This window comes from Octodon degus, unplaced genomic scaffold, assembly GCF_000260255.1.
Source record: "Octodon degus isolate 3935 unplaced genomic scaffold, OctDeg1.0 scaffold00094, whole genome shotgun sequence".
Lineage (NCBI taxonomy): Eukaryota > Metazoa > Chordata > Mammalia > Rodentia > Octodontidae > Octodon > Octodon degus.
The window spans coordinates 5,117,852-5,132,718 of NW_004524670.1; the positions used below are offsets into that span (position 1 = coordinate 5,117,852).

The 14,867-nt window shown below is 37.7% G+C and overlaps 1 protein-coding gene across 1 annotated transcript in view; it reads left to right on the top strand.

Moving 5' to 3' along the window:
* Positions 1-14,867, top strand: part of Fsd1l (fibronectin type III and SPRY domain containing 1 like) — a 103,763-nt gene that overhangs the window by 30,767 nt on the left and 58,129 nt on the right. The window contains exons 4-5 of the mRNA XM_023722940.1: positions 253-384; positions 13,165-13,266. Coding sequence (XP_023578708.1) covers positions 253-384; positions 13,165-13,266 — 234 coding nt within the window. The remainder of the gene's footprint in view (positions 1-252; positions 385-13,164; positions 13,267-14,867) is intronic.

Genomic DNA, 14,867 nt, shown 5'->3' on the forward strand with positions numbered 1-14,867 from the left:
GCACACTCACCGGACCTGGGCTAGGACTGGGTCTGGGGGCTCCCGGAACTCGGCAGAAAATCCTACTCGGCGGGCGGGGTGGGGGAGGCACTCTCCATTTTTCTCTTTACAAAGCCTTAATATTAAAATTTTGTTTTTTTATGCTGGATTAAAATACCTTGTGACAGAAACCTTCTTTCCCTTTAGGAGTATAACTTCTCATAAATGTTTGATAGCTCTTCAGAAAATCATTGTTTTGTTTTTTTAAAACAGGAAAATTCTTCTAACATACTTTCAGATTTAGATGAAGAATTTGATAGCTTATACTCTATTTTGGATGAAGTAAAAGAAAGTATGGTTAACAGTATCAAACAAGAACAAGCCCGTAAATCACAAGAGTTACAGGTGAGATCATATAATTTTAAATATGAATATTCTACGTAAATGCTAGATTTATTGAAAGCAGAAATTAGTTACCTTTATTTAATAGAAGAATGGCTTTTCACTTTGTTTTGGTCATTAATATTTTAAAATTTTGTTGATAAAATTACAAAATCTACCCTCAGCCATTCTTCAGTATACAGTTCACTGTATTCATACTGTTATGTGATAGAGCTCAGTAACTTTCATCTTATTGCAAGACTGAAGTTATGTATCTGTTGATCACGAATTCATTTTCTTCTACCAGTTTCTGGAAATTACAGTGTTTTCTGTTTCCATTGCTTTTATTTATTACTTACATCTTACAGAGTAGAATCGTATAGGTTGGTCCTTTGTGGATGTCTTGATTGATTGATTTTGTATTTTGGGGAAGGGTTTACAGGGTGTTCAGGGTCTCAGTACTAGATTGGATTCATAGTGGTTCTTCTGTTTACAGCCTCGCAAGTGCTGGGATTACAGATGCGTGTACCACGATGCCCAGTCTCAGTAGCTGTCTCAGTGTGCCTTGGGGGCAGGGCCAACATGGCAGGCCTAGGGATTGAAATCCTGGCCCCTGAGCCTGCTTGCAGTCTCTTTAATCTGCTGAGCTACGTCTTGTTTTACTTAGTGCCATGTTCCCAAGGCATCTGTGTTTAGCATGTGCCAATATTTCCTTTATTTTAAAATTTATATTTCATTTATGTTTATACCATAATTTCCTTATCCATTTGTCTGTCTGGACCTTTGTGTTTTTTTCTCCTGTTGGTCTTACAAATGCTATAGTGAACATAGATGTTTAAGTGTATCTTTAAGAAACCATTTTTAAATCTTTTTTTTTTTAATGTATTTGGTTGTTGCAGGGTGTTACTATGCAGCTCGGACTCATGGTGATCCTCCTGTTTCAGCCTCCCCAGCCCTGGTATTACAGGAGAATGCACTATGCCTGGACTCTGGCCTGCTCAGCCAGGCCCTGGGGGCAGGGCTGGCGCTGCATGTGTTGCCGGGGATTGAACCACCGCCCCTGCGCTTGCCTAAGCAGGCACTTTAGTCCGCTGAGCTATCTTGTGGACCAGGTCCCACCATTTTTTAATTCTTTGGCTATACACCTACAAATCAGATTGCTAATCATATGGTAGTTGTTTTTGAATTTTCCTTGGAACACCCATATTCTCTTCCTTGGTAATTACACTATTTACATTCTCACCAGCAGTGCCCAAAGGTTCTAGTTTCCTTAGATGTTCACTAACACTTGTTTTTTGGAGAGTAGACATCTTAATGGGTGAGTTGGTATTTGTATTGCTTTTCATTTTATTTTTTTAAGAGCAGGAAATATTTATTAATGGAAGGAAAGCTTCTGTCTAAGAGACAGAGGGGACCCAGAATGTGGGTTGCTGAGGAATTTTCTTCTTAGGGGAAGCTTTATAAAGCAAAATCACAAGGTGGATATAAGGTGGGACAAAACTTCAATCAATTAATAAGATTACAAATGTAGTTTATATAGGTATTACTGATCCAGTGGGGAAGCAAGTCACATAGCAAGCATGCCTGGAAAGAACAAGGACCTTTCTTAGAAGGGATAGGTCAAGGTCCTGGCCCTCCACCCAGGTACTTGATGCTTGTTGAAAATATCTATCACTATTGTTTATCCCTTAGGGGAGTATGTAGCTGTAGTCATTCTGTCTTTGTCTTGAGGTCTGGTACAAGACCTTCCACAGTTGCAGTGTGTCTTCTACATAGATTCTTTTGAAGGCCCAGCCCTGTCTGACTGCCTATAATATTTTTATATAACTTAGCTGTTTATGGGGCTGGAGAGATGGCTCAGTGGTCTAAAGCACCTGCTTAGAACAAGTTCAGCGAAGCACAGGGACCACGGTTCGATCCCCCAGCACCACATGCCAGCCAGCCCGCCCCCTGGTGGGCTGAGCTGGTCACACACACACACCACTCTTTCTCTCTCTCTCTCTCTCTCTCTCTCTCTCTCTCTCTCTCTCTAATAAAAAAAAATTAAAAAAAAATAACTTAGCTGTTTAAAATATTCCCCCCCCCTCTGAAAAGGTTCCCCTAAGTACAATGAGGGAGCAGGTAGCGATGACTGCTCTGGCTACTTCAGGCTGAAGAGGGTTGTAGTGTTGTGCTCAGCAGTCAGAAATATTCTCCAGAGGATCTGTGTAAAGACACCAGGCAGTCTTGTCTTGGGTTGCTTTATAGCTTTAAGTCTAGAGGAAACAAGGCAGAAGAGTTAAACAAGGCAAAAGAGTTATATGGGCTAAATAATAAGATCAACAAAGTTGTTACGAATATAGCTATCAAAAGTTTCTAACAGGAAAAGCTAGTGACAGCTTTCCACAAAGAGGATAAAGACAAAGTCTAGGGAATTTTAGAATATGATGTGGCATTAACTTGACACTATCTTTTCAGCCATTTGGATATTAGCAGAAGGATCAGTAATGTACACACAACATTTAGCTTTTACAATACACAAGTATCCCTTCGTTAAAATGTCTAATGCCATCTGATTTTGGAGGTTGGCTTCATTAATTTTATTTCTTCATTCAGAAGAGAGAGAGCAGTCAATGTGCCATTCAAGGCCTTTGGAGTATAGTCAAGGCCATGATATGTTGCATGACATCACATATTCCTAGGGAAGGGGTAAGGTTAGAAGCCAATGGTCATGCCAGTGAACTCTGCTTCTAGACTATTGATATTGCAGATGGGATAAATTTGAGGTTTGTCAGTGCTTTTGAAATTCCTCCCTTGTAACCCTGCAAGTCTCGGTGTGTATCTCCCTGTCTATGTAGCAGGTAGCGCAACCATAGATTGGTTCCACAGGACCTGTAAATCCCATGGAGGGGTGGGCATGGGGGGGTTCCATCTAATTCTAGGTCCATCAAACCTGTCCTTTGCAAACAGTCTCTGACCTGTAAAGTTCTGGTGTCTCTACTGGAAGGAATATCTGTCCCACATTTAGTAGAGTTAGGCTAGTGAGAATAAGAATAATTTCTTTGTTTTCAACATAAAGGGGCTTCTACTAAGTTGTCCTATAGTTGGCATGGACTACATACAATCATCATTGGTATAAATACTGACTTTCTGTCCTTCACTGAGTTGTAAAGCTCTTGTCAGAGCTGTTAGTTCTGTCAGTGGGACACTAGTCCCAGGGGAAGGTGAGGAACTTTTAAGTGTCTGATATAGAGTCTTTCTTGTCCCATTTTCTTTGGGAGTGATGCCATCACAGAAAAGAGTCAAATCAGGGTCAGGCAGGGATGTCTAATAAATCTTTTCTGACCACGTACTTACAGAGAATTATCTGTTCACAGTCATTTTTTTTTTCTTTCAGTACCAGGGATTCAACTCAGGACTTTGTGCTTGCCAGGCAAACATTTATTCTACTAAGCCATCTCCCTGACCTCTACAATCATGTCTTTTAGCCTTAACTTCCTTATTTTTCTGGTAGAAAGGTGGAAGGGTTTAAGGAGGAGCATACTTTTATTTGAATAACTGGTCCTTCTAGAAGTAGAACCTGGTATTTTAAGAAGTCACTTGTCTGATAGCCATATGCTCCATTTGGAAGCAAGAAGTCTTGCCACATTGTGAAGGGAATTTACAGTGAGATCTTCACCTAAAATTAGCTTAGATGCCTCCTGTACCAAGGGAACTACTGCAGCCACAGCTCTAAGGCATTCAGACCATCCATTTGTTAACAATGTCTAGTTCATGATTCAGATAACATACAGGTTACTGAGCAGTTGAACAGGCCAGTCTGTTGAGCAGGCCTCACATCCTGTACAAGCATTCCCAAAGCCCCGCCCCACCTCGCCTTTGGTCAGCACACAGATTGCAGTGGTATCCTTTTGGTAGGATCAGCATTTAAGGAATTTAGAAACATTTAAGGGTCTGGTATCTAGTTGGAAATCAAGTTCCCAAATTAAAATATGGTTATCTTATTTTAATAAGTATTTTTGAATGTGTATCCTTTGGGCTTCCTTTATAAGCTGATAGAGGGATTGTGCAATCTCACCATATCTTACTATCCACAGGTGACAAAAGTCTTATAATTCCTAAGAATCCTCATAGCTTTTTTAAAGTCTTGAGCTGTGGGAAGAAAAGTATTGGTTTAATTCTCTCTTCCCCTGCCTTCAGGTTCCCTTAGATATAATGAGGCCCAAGTATTTTACCTCAAGGCTGCAAAGTTGTGCCTTAGAAAATTCTGTCTGCTAGGAAATTCAGCACAACACAGGTGCCTTGACTACCAAGCTCTTCTGAGCAGGCACAAAGCAGTGTATCATCTACCTTTTGTAAGACTGTGACCTGGGAAATTGAAGACACACGAAATTGTGGGAAAGCACTTGCTCAAAAGGATGTCTGTCCTTGAATCTTAGAGGAAGAACTGCATCAGTTGAGAGGCCTGGCTGTGAAGATTGTTAAAGGCAAAAAGAAACTAAGAATCTGTATGTAAAGGACTAGAAAAGAAGGCATCTTATAAATCTAACACTGAAAGCCAACCAGCATCTTCTGGGATCTGGGAAGGGAGAGAGAGTAGGGGTTAGGTACTATTGGCTGAGCTGGCACTACTGCTTCATCTGTCAATGTAAGGTACTAATCTTTACTTCCCTTTGGGTCTTGCAACTTCTATGATTGGAGTGTTGCAGTTGTTATTATAGACTTTAAGTAAACCTTGTGTCCTTGACTTATCAGTTAATCCTCTTTTAACTTCAGGGTTTAGAAGTATTCTTTGTTGAGAAAAAAAAAAAATAGTAGGATCTTTGGGATGTATTTGCACCAGGGTAGCTCTTATTGCTCTTTTTATTCTACCATTAGTTGTCCATACTTTAGGATTTATTTCTATCTCTGTGGGTGGGAGGGCAATATATTTGACCTAGGTGCATATATGTATCACAGTATTCGAACAAGATAAAAAAAAAAAAACCCTCTCCTGAGGAGGGAAACTAGACTTCTGCACATGATTAAAAAGAATGTGTAAAAAGGAACCCATTCCAGTTGCTGCCCAAAGTTGTGAGAAATAGTTACCTACTCTCCAGTGATTCTTTTCACTGAGGTATGACAGAAGGAAGGCCAGGGTTAAAATAAAGCCCGGAAGACACACGCCAGTGTCCAGAAATGAGCTAGTTTCTTTTCCCTGTATAGTCATGATTATCTAGGCTCTTCCTTGGAGATGACAGTCAGGCCAGAGGAAGAAAGCAGGGTGTGCCTCGGAGCCTTTCAGTCTTGCTGGCCCAGCAGGCAAGATGGGTCTGATCCCTGGGGCCTCTGCCTCAGAGCAGTCCCAACTTCAGTGGCCACCTTTGCAATCAGGGCCCCGCTTGGGGGCCTGTTATGGAAGTCTTCCCTAAGGTGATCTGGTTCTCTGCAGCAGTAGCAGGTGAGTTTAGTCATTGAGCTCTTCTGGGAACCCTGAGAATCAGACTTAGAATTTATTCCTTTTAAGCCTGCAACAAACTCAGACATTTTCTCTTGGTTCTGTTTTCTCCTCTTGCCCTTCTCTTGGTCTTGATTATAAAATACTGAGGAGCCATTTCTCACTGAAGTATCAAGTGAGCTATCTGGAGTAAGAGCCAACCTTTGTAGCATTTTCCTAGTATCGGGTGCTGACTGGGAAATAAACCGTCTTTAAGAATAATCTGTTATTCTATCAAATCAGGAGCTAGGGAGTTTGGTATCATTACTGCCTCTCATAAAAGGACCTAAGAAGACAGAGGCATTCTCATCTTTCTTCTAAATAGCCAAAGGTTTAAAATAATTAAAGGAAAAATAAAACAAAGTAATGGAAGGTCTTAGTCCTCTAGACTTTCAAAAATACACATTGGAAAATGTCTTTTATTCCAATCTTCCGTCTAGTTGGTGTGCCAATAGGGGTCTTGTATAGGAACTGCTTGGTCTCCAGTAGGAGCCAGTTATTCCCCTGGCTGTCTGTCTTCTTATCCTCTAAAATTAACGGTCTTCCTCTCCAAATGTAATAGTAGCTTGGAGTGCTGCTTGCCACTCATTAGAAGCCAGTGATTTAATAGTAATATATCTTTTCAGGCTAGCTCATAGGTCTGAGTAAGTCCTCTAAAGACCCCAGTGTACTTACTAGGTTCTGAAAACCTTCCTAGATCTTGTTTGATCTGTTTTAGGTCATTGAGTGAAAAGGACACATGAATGCGGTAGTCCCGTATTTGTCATTCATTCTTTGTGACTTGTAATTGCATTTTTGACACAAGGATTATTTCTTGATGCAAAAAAAGAGTAACTTGGGGAGCATAAGGTAAATCTGACCAGTTTCCTTCTTTCTTACAGTTCTAGTTTGGTTTTCTTCTTTGCAGTACTAGGGCTTGAATTTAGGACCTTGCACTTGCCAGACAAGTTTATTCCACTGAGCCATCTCCCTGGCCCCATACAGTTCTAGTTGTGAACTAGCAGTATAATCAGCACTTCCCTCTGTATGCAAACCATGTGTGGGTACAGAAGAGTACGAAATAGCTTTTGCAACAGGTAAGAGGCCGACATCCTCCAGTGCTGAAGAATACATCCCAGAGAAGTAAGAGATTTTAACATTGATTTTCCTGTCTCCAAACAGTTATCTCGGCAGGGCCTCCAAATAAAATAGGGATGATTTAGGATCTCCAAATAATATAAGGAAAATATAACTCCCAACCTGCTAGATGTCTGATAATGCTGAGTTCATGTTCCCCTTAATCAATGAATTCTAACAAACAGTGGAGGTTAAGAGCAGGGCATATTTATTGAAGGAAAAAAAGCTTCTAAAAGCAAACAGAAGGGAACCCAGAAAGTAGATTGCTGCTTTGTTGGGATTTTGATTTGTATTTCTTTAATGATTAGAGATACTAGACATTTTTTTGAATGCTATTAACCATCCCTATTTTTTCTTTTTAGAAATAGTTAGGTTGTTTTCCTATTTTTTATTGTTCTATTTTGTTGCAGTTTTTCTTTTTTTTCTTTATTTTTTAAATAATTTTATTGAGAAATAAATAGTAATGAGACAGTTTCAAAACCGATTACTAGGATAATTTCAATAATTAATACATTGCATATTGTTGTCATCTTAGTGGTTATTCATAGTACAAGATGCAGACATGATATCCTGTCCAAACACTATTAGTACAAATCTTTCTTCTCTACTGAAGAGAAAGTAGCTATATATCTGTCCTAACTATTTTGAATATACAGATACAAAATGGTCCTTCATTTGTATCCCCCTTTTTTGTTTAGTTTTGTCAGAGATGGGTATTCCAATGTCATTTAAATATTGTAGGTTTGTGAATTCAGCAAAATATTACAATATAGTCCAGTAGTCCGTAATAGTAGTGGGTTATCTGTAGGATTGGCAATGTCAGAATTCATAAATAAATAAACAAACTTTTTTGTTGTTGTTGTTAATTTTGGGTTTTTTTTGTGGAACCAGGGATTGAACTCAGCCCCTTGCGCTTGCCACGCAAGTGCTTATTCTACTGAGTTATCTCCCTGGCCCCATTTTCCTATTTTTTAATCATGTTATTTATGTTTTTTCATTGAGTTGTAAGAGTTATTCCAAACTTGCTTTTTATATTTTATTTTAAAACTTCTTTTGTGTATGATCCTGGGATTGAACCTGGGCCCTCAGGCATGCTAGGCAAGTATTCTACTACTGAGCTCCCTTTCCATCTCTATGGTGTGGATATTAACCCCTTACTAGATACATGATTTACAGTTGTTTAATCCCATTGAGGGGCTTGACTTTTCACTCTCTTGGTTGTTTCCCTTATAATTGAGTTTTTAAGTTTGGCATGGTCCTTTTGGTCTATTTTTGCTTCTATTGCCTTGGTTATTTACAAGAATTCATGGCAAAAATGCCATGTTATGAAGCTTTTCTTTTTTTATTTTCTTCCGAAATTTTTGTAATTTTAGATCTTATGCCCAAGACATATGTAATTAATTTTGTATGACATATAAAGTAGGGTCTTCCTTTATTATTTCTTGTGTGAATGTTCAGTTTTCCAAGCACTGTTTGTCCTGTTCTCACTGTGTGGTCTTAGTACTCTTGTTGGTGATCATTTTTCATCTATGTGGAAGTTTGCATTTGGATTCTCTGTGTTCTGTTCCGCTTCTCTTTGTCTTTGTGAAAGCCCCATGTTTTTTATTACAATGATCTCTCATTTATGGTGGAGGTTACATTCCAGCCACCCCTACGATAAGTGAAAATCAGCCAAGTAGCAGTGTTGTATTTATTTTAGTATTTACATATATTTTAAGACTCTATAAACCCTTCGCACACTCTCATAGATATTTCCCACACTTTGAAAAGCACTTCTAATGCTCTTAACCATTTTCTGAACTCATAAACCTACAGAATTTTAACAACATGCATATACTGTGTGATACTGCAAAAATCCCACAGTATAGTGAAAAATATGCAATAAATAATTTAGATTAATATTTTTTAAAAAACTGAGAAACACTGAGTCCATGAAAGTTGAACCACGAAATAGCAAGGGACTACTGTACTGTTGTTTTGTTTAGTAAGTGTTGAGGTCTCCAACTTCGTTCCTTTTCAAGATTGTTATGGCTATTTGGCATCCCTTAAGGTTTCCTTACCAATTTTAGAATGTTTGTTTTCGTTTTTGCCAAAAATGTCATTGGGATTTTGACAGGCACTGCCCTGAATTAGTATATTGCTTTAGGTGATATGCACATCCTAACCATATTACCTCTTCCATTCATGAACACAGGATGCCTTCACTTACCTGTATTGTCCTTAGTTTCTTCTAGCCATGTCTGGTGGTTTCCCATATATGGATCTTTCCCCTCATTGTTTAACAGCTGTCCCTATTCTTTTCTGTGTTATAAATGAGATTTTTTTTTCTTAATTTTCTTCTTAGATCATTCATTATTGGTTTTTAAAGTGAAACATTGTTGTGTGTTGATTTAATCGTAGGTATTTTTGACAATCTTAAAGGCATGGAGCAATATGTTCTGATTTACCCTCTCAGTAATGCTTATTCATTCCAGATTGAAGTTTGTTGTTTATATTTGGGAGTGAGTTGTACTACTTAAGTCTTTCAAAGAATATTAGCTTAATCATTAACTTTTCATAATCTTAGTAAAATATTCATTCATGAACAACAACAAATAAGAAAGGAAAGCACAGCATCTTCTGAGGATCTAACCAGTAGCTCATCCTGTGGGTTTTTGTTCATCTTGGGCCCAGATCCTTCTTTACATCACCAATTTCAAAGGGCGGTTAAGCATTCAGTTTCTTGATGTCAGACATTCTCTTTTCTCCTCCTGTACATTTTCCTCCACAGAACAGCCCTGTTTTGTCTTAAGCCATGCCTAGCCAACATATCAGTCACTATAATGCGTACATATTAATTCTCAAAGTGACCGTGAATCATATTTTTGCTTTTGCCTTTTCATTTTTCCATAAAGTGACAAAATCTCATGCATGTGGAATGTGCCTTACCCAGTTTTCCTGTGCTATTGACCATGCTTGGGGTGAGTGCTTTTCCAGTACTGATGCTAGTATGTTCTTTCTTTCTTCTAAACTCTGAATGCCTCCTTGGTGTCTGTTGTTTGTTGAACCTTCTGCACAAATATGCACTCATAAAATATAATATTCATAAACTACAACATTTTTTCTGGCACTTTTGGAAGAACAAGATGTATTTAATACACATTTTTTTAAATTTAGAATTTGATAGATAAAATTATCATTGTCAGCCTCTACCTTGACAAGGAACTTTACCATTTAGTTTAAAAAATACTTCCTACTTCTTTCATATTCCTCATCTGTCAGCTTTTTTTCTTCTCTTTTGAGGTGCTGGAGATACAACCCAGGCCTTACTAGTGTTAGGCAGCCAGTTATGCCACTCAGGCACATTCCAGGCTCATTGTTAGCTTTTAATTAGTAGCAGTTGACTAGCTTCTTTTAGGGTATTTTATATCAACATTTATTCAAAATTTAAATGCATTAAATAACTCTTAGAACTCTTATATTCTTAAAAAGCATTATTAAAAATTGTACTTAACATTGTCTTGCATTAGATTTTAAGTTTATCATGTTCATCATGTGCTTCTGTACTTGCTCTATAGATAGGTTAGGATTTTAGAGGAGTTTGCAAAACCCTGAAAATGGTCTCCATTTTAATGTTTAAAATCATTATTTTAGCAGAATGTAGTGGCACACACCTATAATGTGAGTTCTCAGAAGGCTGAGATAGAAGGTTCACCATGAGTTCTGGGCTATAGAGAGTTCAAGGCCAGCCTGAACCCTGTTTCAAAAAAAGAAATAAAATTGTTATCCTTGCTTAGAGTGTCATGTATTCACAAATTTACATTGGAAGTCAGTGATTATGTTTGACAGCTAATACATCATTTTTATGCATTTGGTCAGTAACATTTAGGCAGTGTAGTAGAAAACTGCTCTACTGTATTTTCTGTATGTATTAGTAAGCAGAAGAGCTCTTATCCTTACAGAATTCACATTCTTAAGTGGAGGTAGTTTGGAAGAAGTGCAAAAGAAAGGTAGATCAAGTCCTTTTGTTAAAGATACTAGAATTGACGAGGGTAAACAAAACTGTACATAAGATAAATATCTAATTTAAGAATAATGTTAGCCAGACATGGTGGTGCTTGCCAGTAATCCTAGCACTTAGGAGGCTAAGGTAGGAGGATCACAATTTGAGACTATATGGTGAGTTCAAGGCCATTCTGGACTCAGTATAGCAAGACCTGTCCCTATCTTAATCATGCGTGTAGACACACATGTTAATATAATCCCTATATGTCTATGCATAATACCTAGGGGTCATGAAAAGAATTGAGTTAAGCAGTTATTTTATAGTTGGTTGGTTTGAAAAGATTGGGAGGAGGAATGATTTACTTAATATAGGGCAAAGAGGGAAGGCAGTTCATTCATTGAGATAATCCACCATCCAGAGTCTGTAAGTCTTACCGTCTTGAAGCAGTGTTAGTACTGATTTGGAGGAGACCTAAGGTAGTGTTCGTATCATGGCATGGAGGTTCTGATTTTTAGAGTGTTGTTCTTTGTTTATTCATGATGATTGACATTTTGAGAATTGGATAATCTCTACCCTGTGTGGAATTTTGATTTAAAATACATCTTTAGCCTTCCATGAGTATATTTCTTTTCATATCAAAGTTTTTATTTTTATTTTATTTTTTCCAATAACTTATTTTTTTCACAGCCCTATACAGAGCTGATACGTGTGTGTACATATAAAATCTATAGTGTTTTCCTTAGAACAGGCTGCATACGTTGTTTTGTAAATAGCTGTGTACACTGGGGTCATCCGTGTTTATGTATGTGATTTTGTTCTGCAGAATCAGGTAAGTCCTGTCCTCTTTAAATTTTCTAAGTCCTAATTACAATAATAAATGTAACTTTTTGACAGCTGCTCTGATTCATTTAAATCTTCCATTAAAATTGTATTTGGGGGCCGGCCAGATAGCTCAGCAAATTAAAGTGCCTGCTTAGGCAGATGCAGGGGCCGGGAGTTCAGTCCCCAGCTAGCCATGCTGGCCCCACCACCAGGGTGTACTGAGATGGCAAATGAGATTGGGCATGGTGGCGCATGCCTGTAATCCCAGCACTTGGGAGGTTGAGAAACAGGAAGATCACTACAAGTCCAGTCTGTATAGTGAGACCCTGTAGACCCTGCATTAAATACATAAAAAATAATAATAATAAAAATAGAAAATTATATTTGGGCTCTTTCGAAATGGCATGACTCTACTTTTGATACTTCAGGTATTCTATAATGTTCATTAGCTTTTAATTATCTCTGGGGTATTTACTGGAAGAAACAGTGTTTAAATACTGTTAGGAAGTGACCACAAGAAGGATGTTAGCTCTGTTTTCTCATTTCAGGTGTACATTTTCTCCTGTGATTTCACTTCTTTTAACCTTATACTTTATTATCCTCTTATAATTTTTAATACTTAACCTCTCTGTGATGTCACAGAAATGTTGACAGTGTTTTTATAGGCAGGTGATTAGGAGATAGGAAGGGATATTAAGGGAATAGTAGGTGGTTGCAAAGTAACGTCCTGAGCTCCTAAGACAGCTTTAGTGAGAATAACTTTATTCTTGAGTGTGTTTTCATGTTATGATTCAAAGGAGAAAGTACAGTCCTAGCAGTTATACCTTTGCTGCAGATGCCATTTCCTCCATTCCTATCTTTTGTTCCTCTTTATTGCTTTTGAATTCTAGGTCCTGCCTTTGTAGTTTGTATGCTAGCCAGTTTTGAAAACTATAAATTCAGATATATAGTAGGCATTACTTGAGTAGTAAAATGAATGGGTTATACTCACTGGATATACCTGTAACCTGAGTCACAAGCTTTAACTTAGTGAAATATCATCAAGAAATTTAGTCTTCATTGCAAAGGATATTATCTGGAGATAGTTTTGATGTTTTAAATTGCAGATAGTTTTCTGATTATCTAGTGAAGAATCTGTAAGGACATTTGGCCCAGTTTATAATTATTTTTTTCTTTAAGTTGTATCTTTATATGCAGTTAAGCTCTTACATGTAAATTATGAAAAGATGTTAAGTACAAAATATTAAGATAGTTAACATCTATCAAATATTTATCTGGTCATGATTATCTTGCATTAACAGCTTTCTGACATACATCTTTTAATTATGGTTTTTAAAATCACTTGTTAGTTCATTGAAACTGTATTGAAGATTCTGTGACAATAGAAAACTTCATTTTAATGATCGAGTTTTTCCCCCCCCCCTAGAATCAGCTTAGCCAGTGTAATAATGCCCTGGAGAACTCTGAAGAGCTTCTAGAGTTTGCAACAAGGTCATTAGATATAAAGGAACCTGAAGAATTTTCAAAGGTATAAAAACCAAAAATCCTACCCTAATATACTTGTAACTCTTGTAAAGGAGTAATAAGATGTTATCCCTTTAGTTTTGGATTTGTGTAATCATTGCAGGTACTGAACAGTCTTGGTGTTTCTTAATGCTGAAATGCTAGCTGGATTCATTTATTTCAAAGCAGACATTTATAAGTATGTATCTTTGGGGTATGAGTAAATTATTTAGTTTAATTTTACTTTACTATGTAATTCAGATGAGCCAAATTATTTTGTTTTTAGGTATAGCCCTGTTGGTAATTTGCATTACTTATGTATTTGAACTGAGTCATAACTTTGTTATAAAATTTCTGTGATTAGGGAAAGATTGTTTTGTTACTAGTACTGTTTCAAAAGCATTTATATTTCTTTCTATGAGCTGATTAGGAAAGTATCATCACTTGATGCATGTAAGTATTATTGCCCTGTGCAATTTATTATTGGGGATAAATGCCCACAATTTAGCTTCGTAATTGAATTTTTTATTAAAGTATAAAAGTATAGGTCCTTGTGTAAGGGGTATAGTTGGTAAGAAAATTAGAGTAAGAAGTTTGCTAATGTTTTCACTTGGATTTTGGTGTGTAAGATTGCAGATTCTAAGTTCTAATTCTTTTTGTGTAGACACTACTAACATATGGATATAGACAGCATTAAGATATAATATGGAAAAAGTGAAAAATCTACCAATAGAATTAGAAAAATATTACTGTGTGGTTTTCAGGCTATGACTTAAGTTTGCTGTTCATTTCATCATCGTGGTCCACGTAGTGAGCACCATCAGTGTTCAGAAGGTGGCTTTATAGTCCACTTGTGAGCTATAAATGGTTTCATTTGAGGTAGAAAAAATTTCTTTTAAAAATAACATTTCAGCCTAAATATTTGCATTTAAAGTTGATCATTAAAAATCAGTTTATTTAACAATGTGAATTAAAACAGAAGCATATCAGTATAGTAATTCTTAAATTTGGAGATGAATTATAGTTTACCATTGCACTTAGTAGGACTTGTTATTTAAAGGAATTGTATTTTACTTTAAAGGAGGTGTCAGCCATCCAGAGAGCATTTATGTGGTAGCCTTAAATATCTAGAACATAGTCAAGAAACAAGCAAAAAGCAGAACATGAACGGTCAGGATCAGAGCTGTAGAGTTCATGACAGGAATATGAAACTATTCACAATAAAAAGTTTCTCAGAACCTGTTGACTTTTAATTTGAACACAGAACTGCTAAATTTCTATCTTCCACTTATCAGCAGACTCCCCTTACACAGTAGGATAGCTGGAGTGTGTGGGAGAGCTTCCTGCTACCCTGCACCAGCGGGACCTGTCCCAGCCCAGGCGCAGCGTGGGCCAGACCCTCTCCCACCCCCTTGGGCCGCCCCCCACTACTTGGCAGCACCAACCCCACCCCGCCCGCTGAGTAGGAATTTCTGCTGCGTTCCAGGAACCCCCAGACCCAGTCCTAGCCCAGGTCCAGTGAGTGTGTGGAGAGCTTCCTCTCCCCCCTACTTCACCTTGCCCCCTCCAGGCACAGCTCAGGCCTGGCATACAAGCCTGGGGTGTAACCCTGCAGCTGCAATCCCT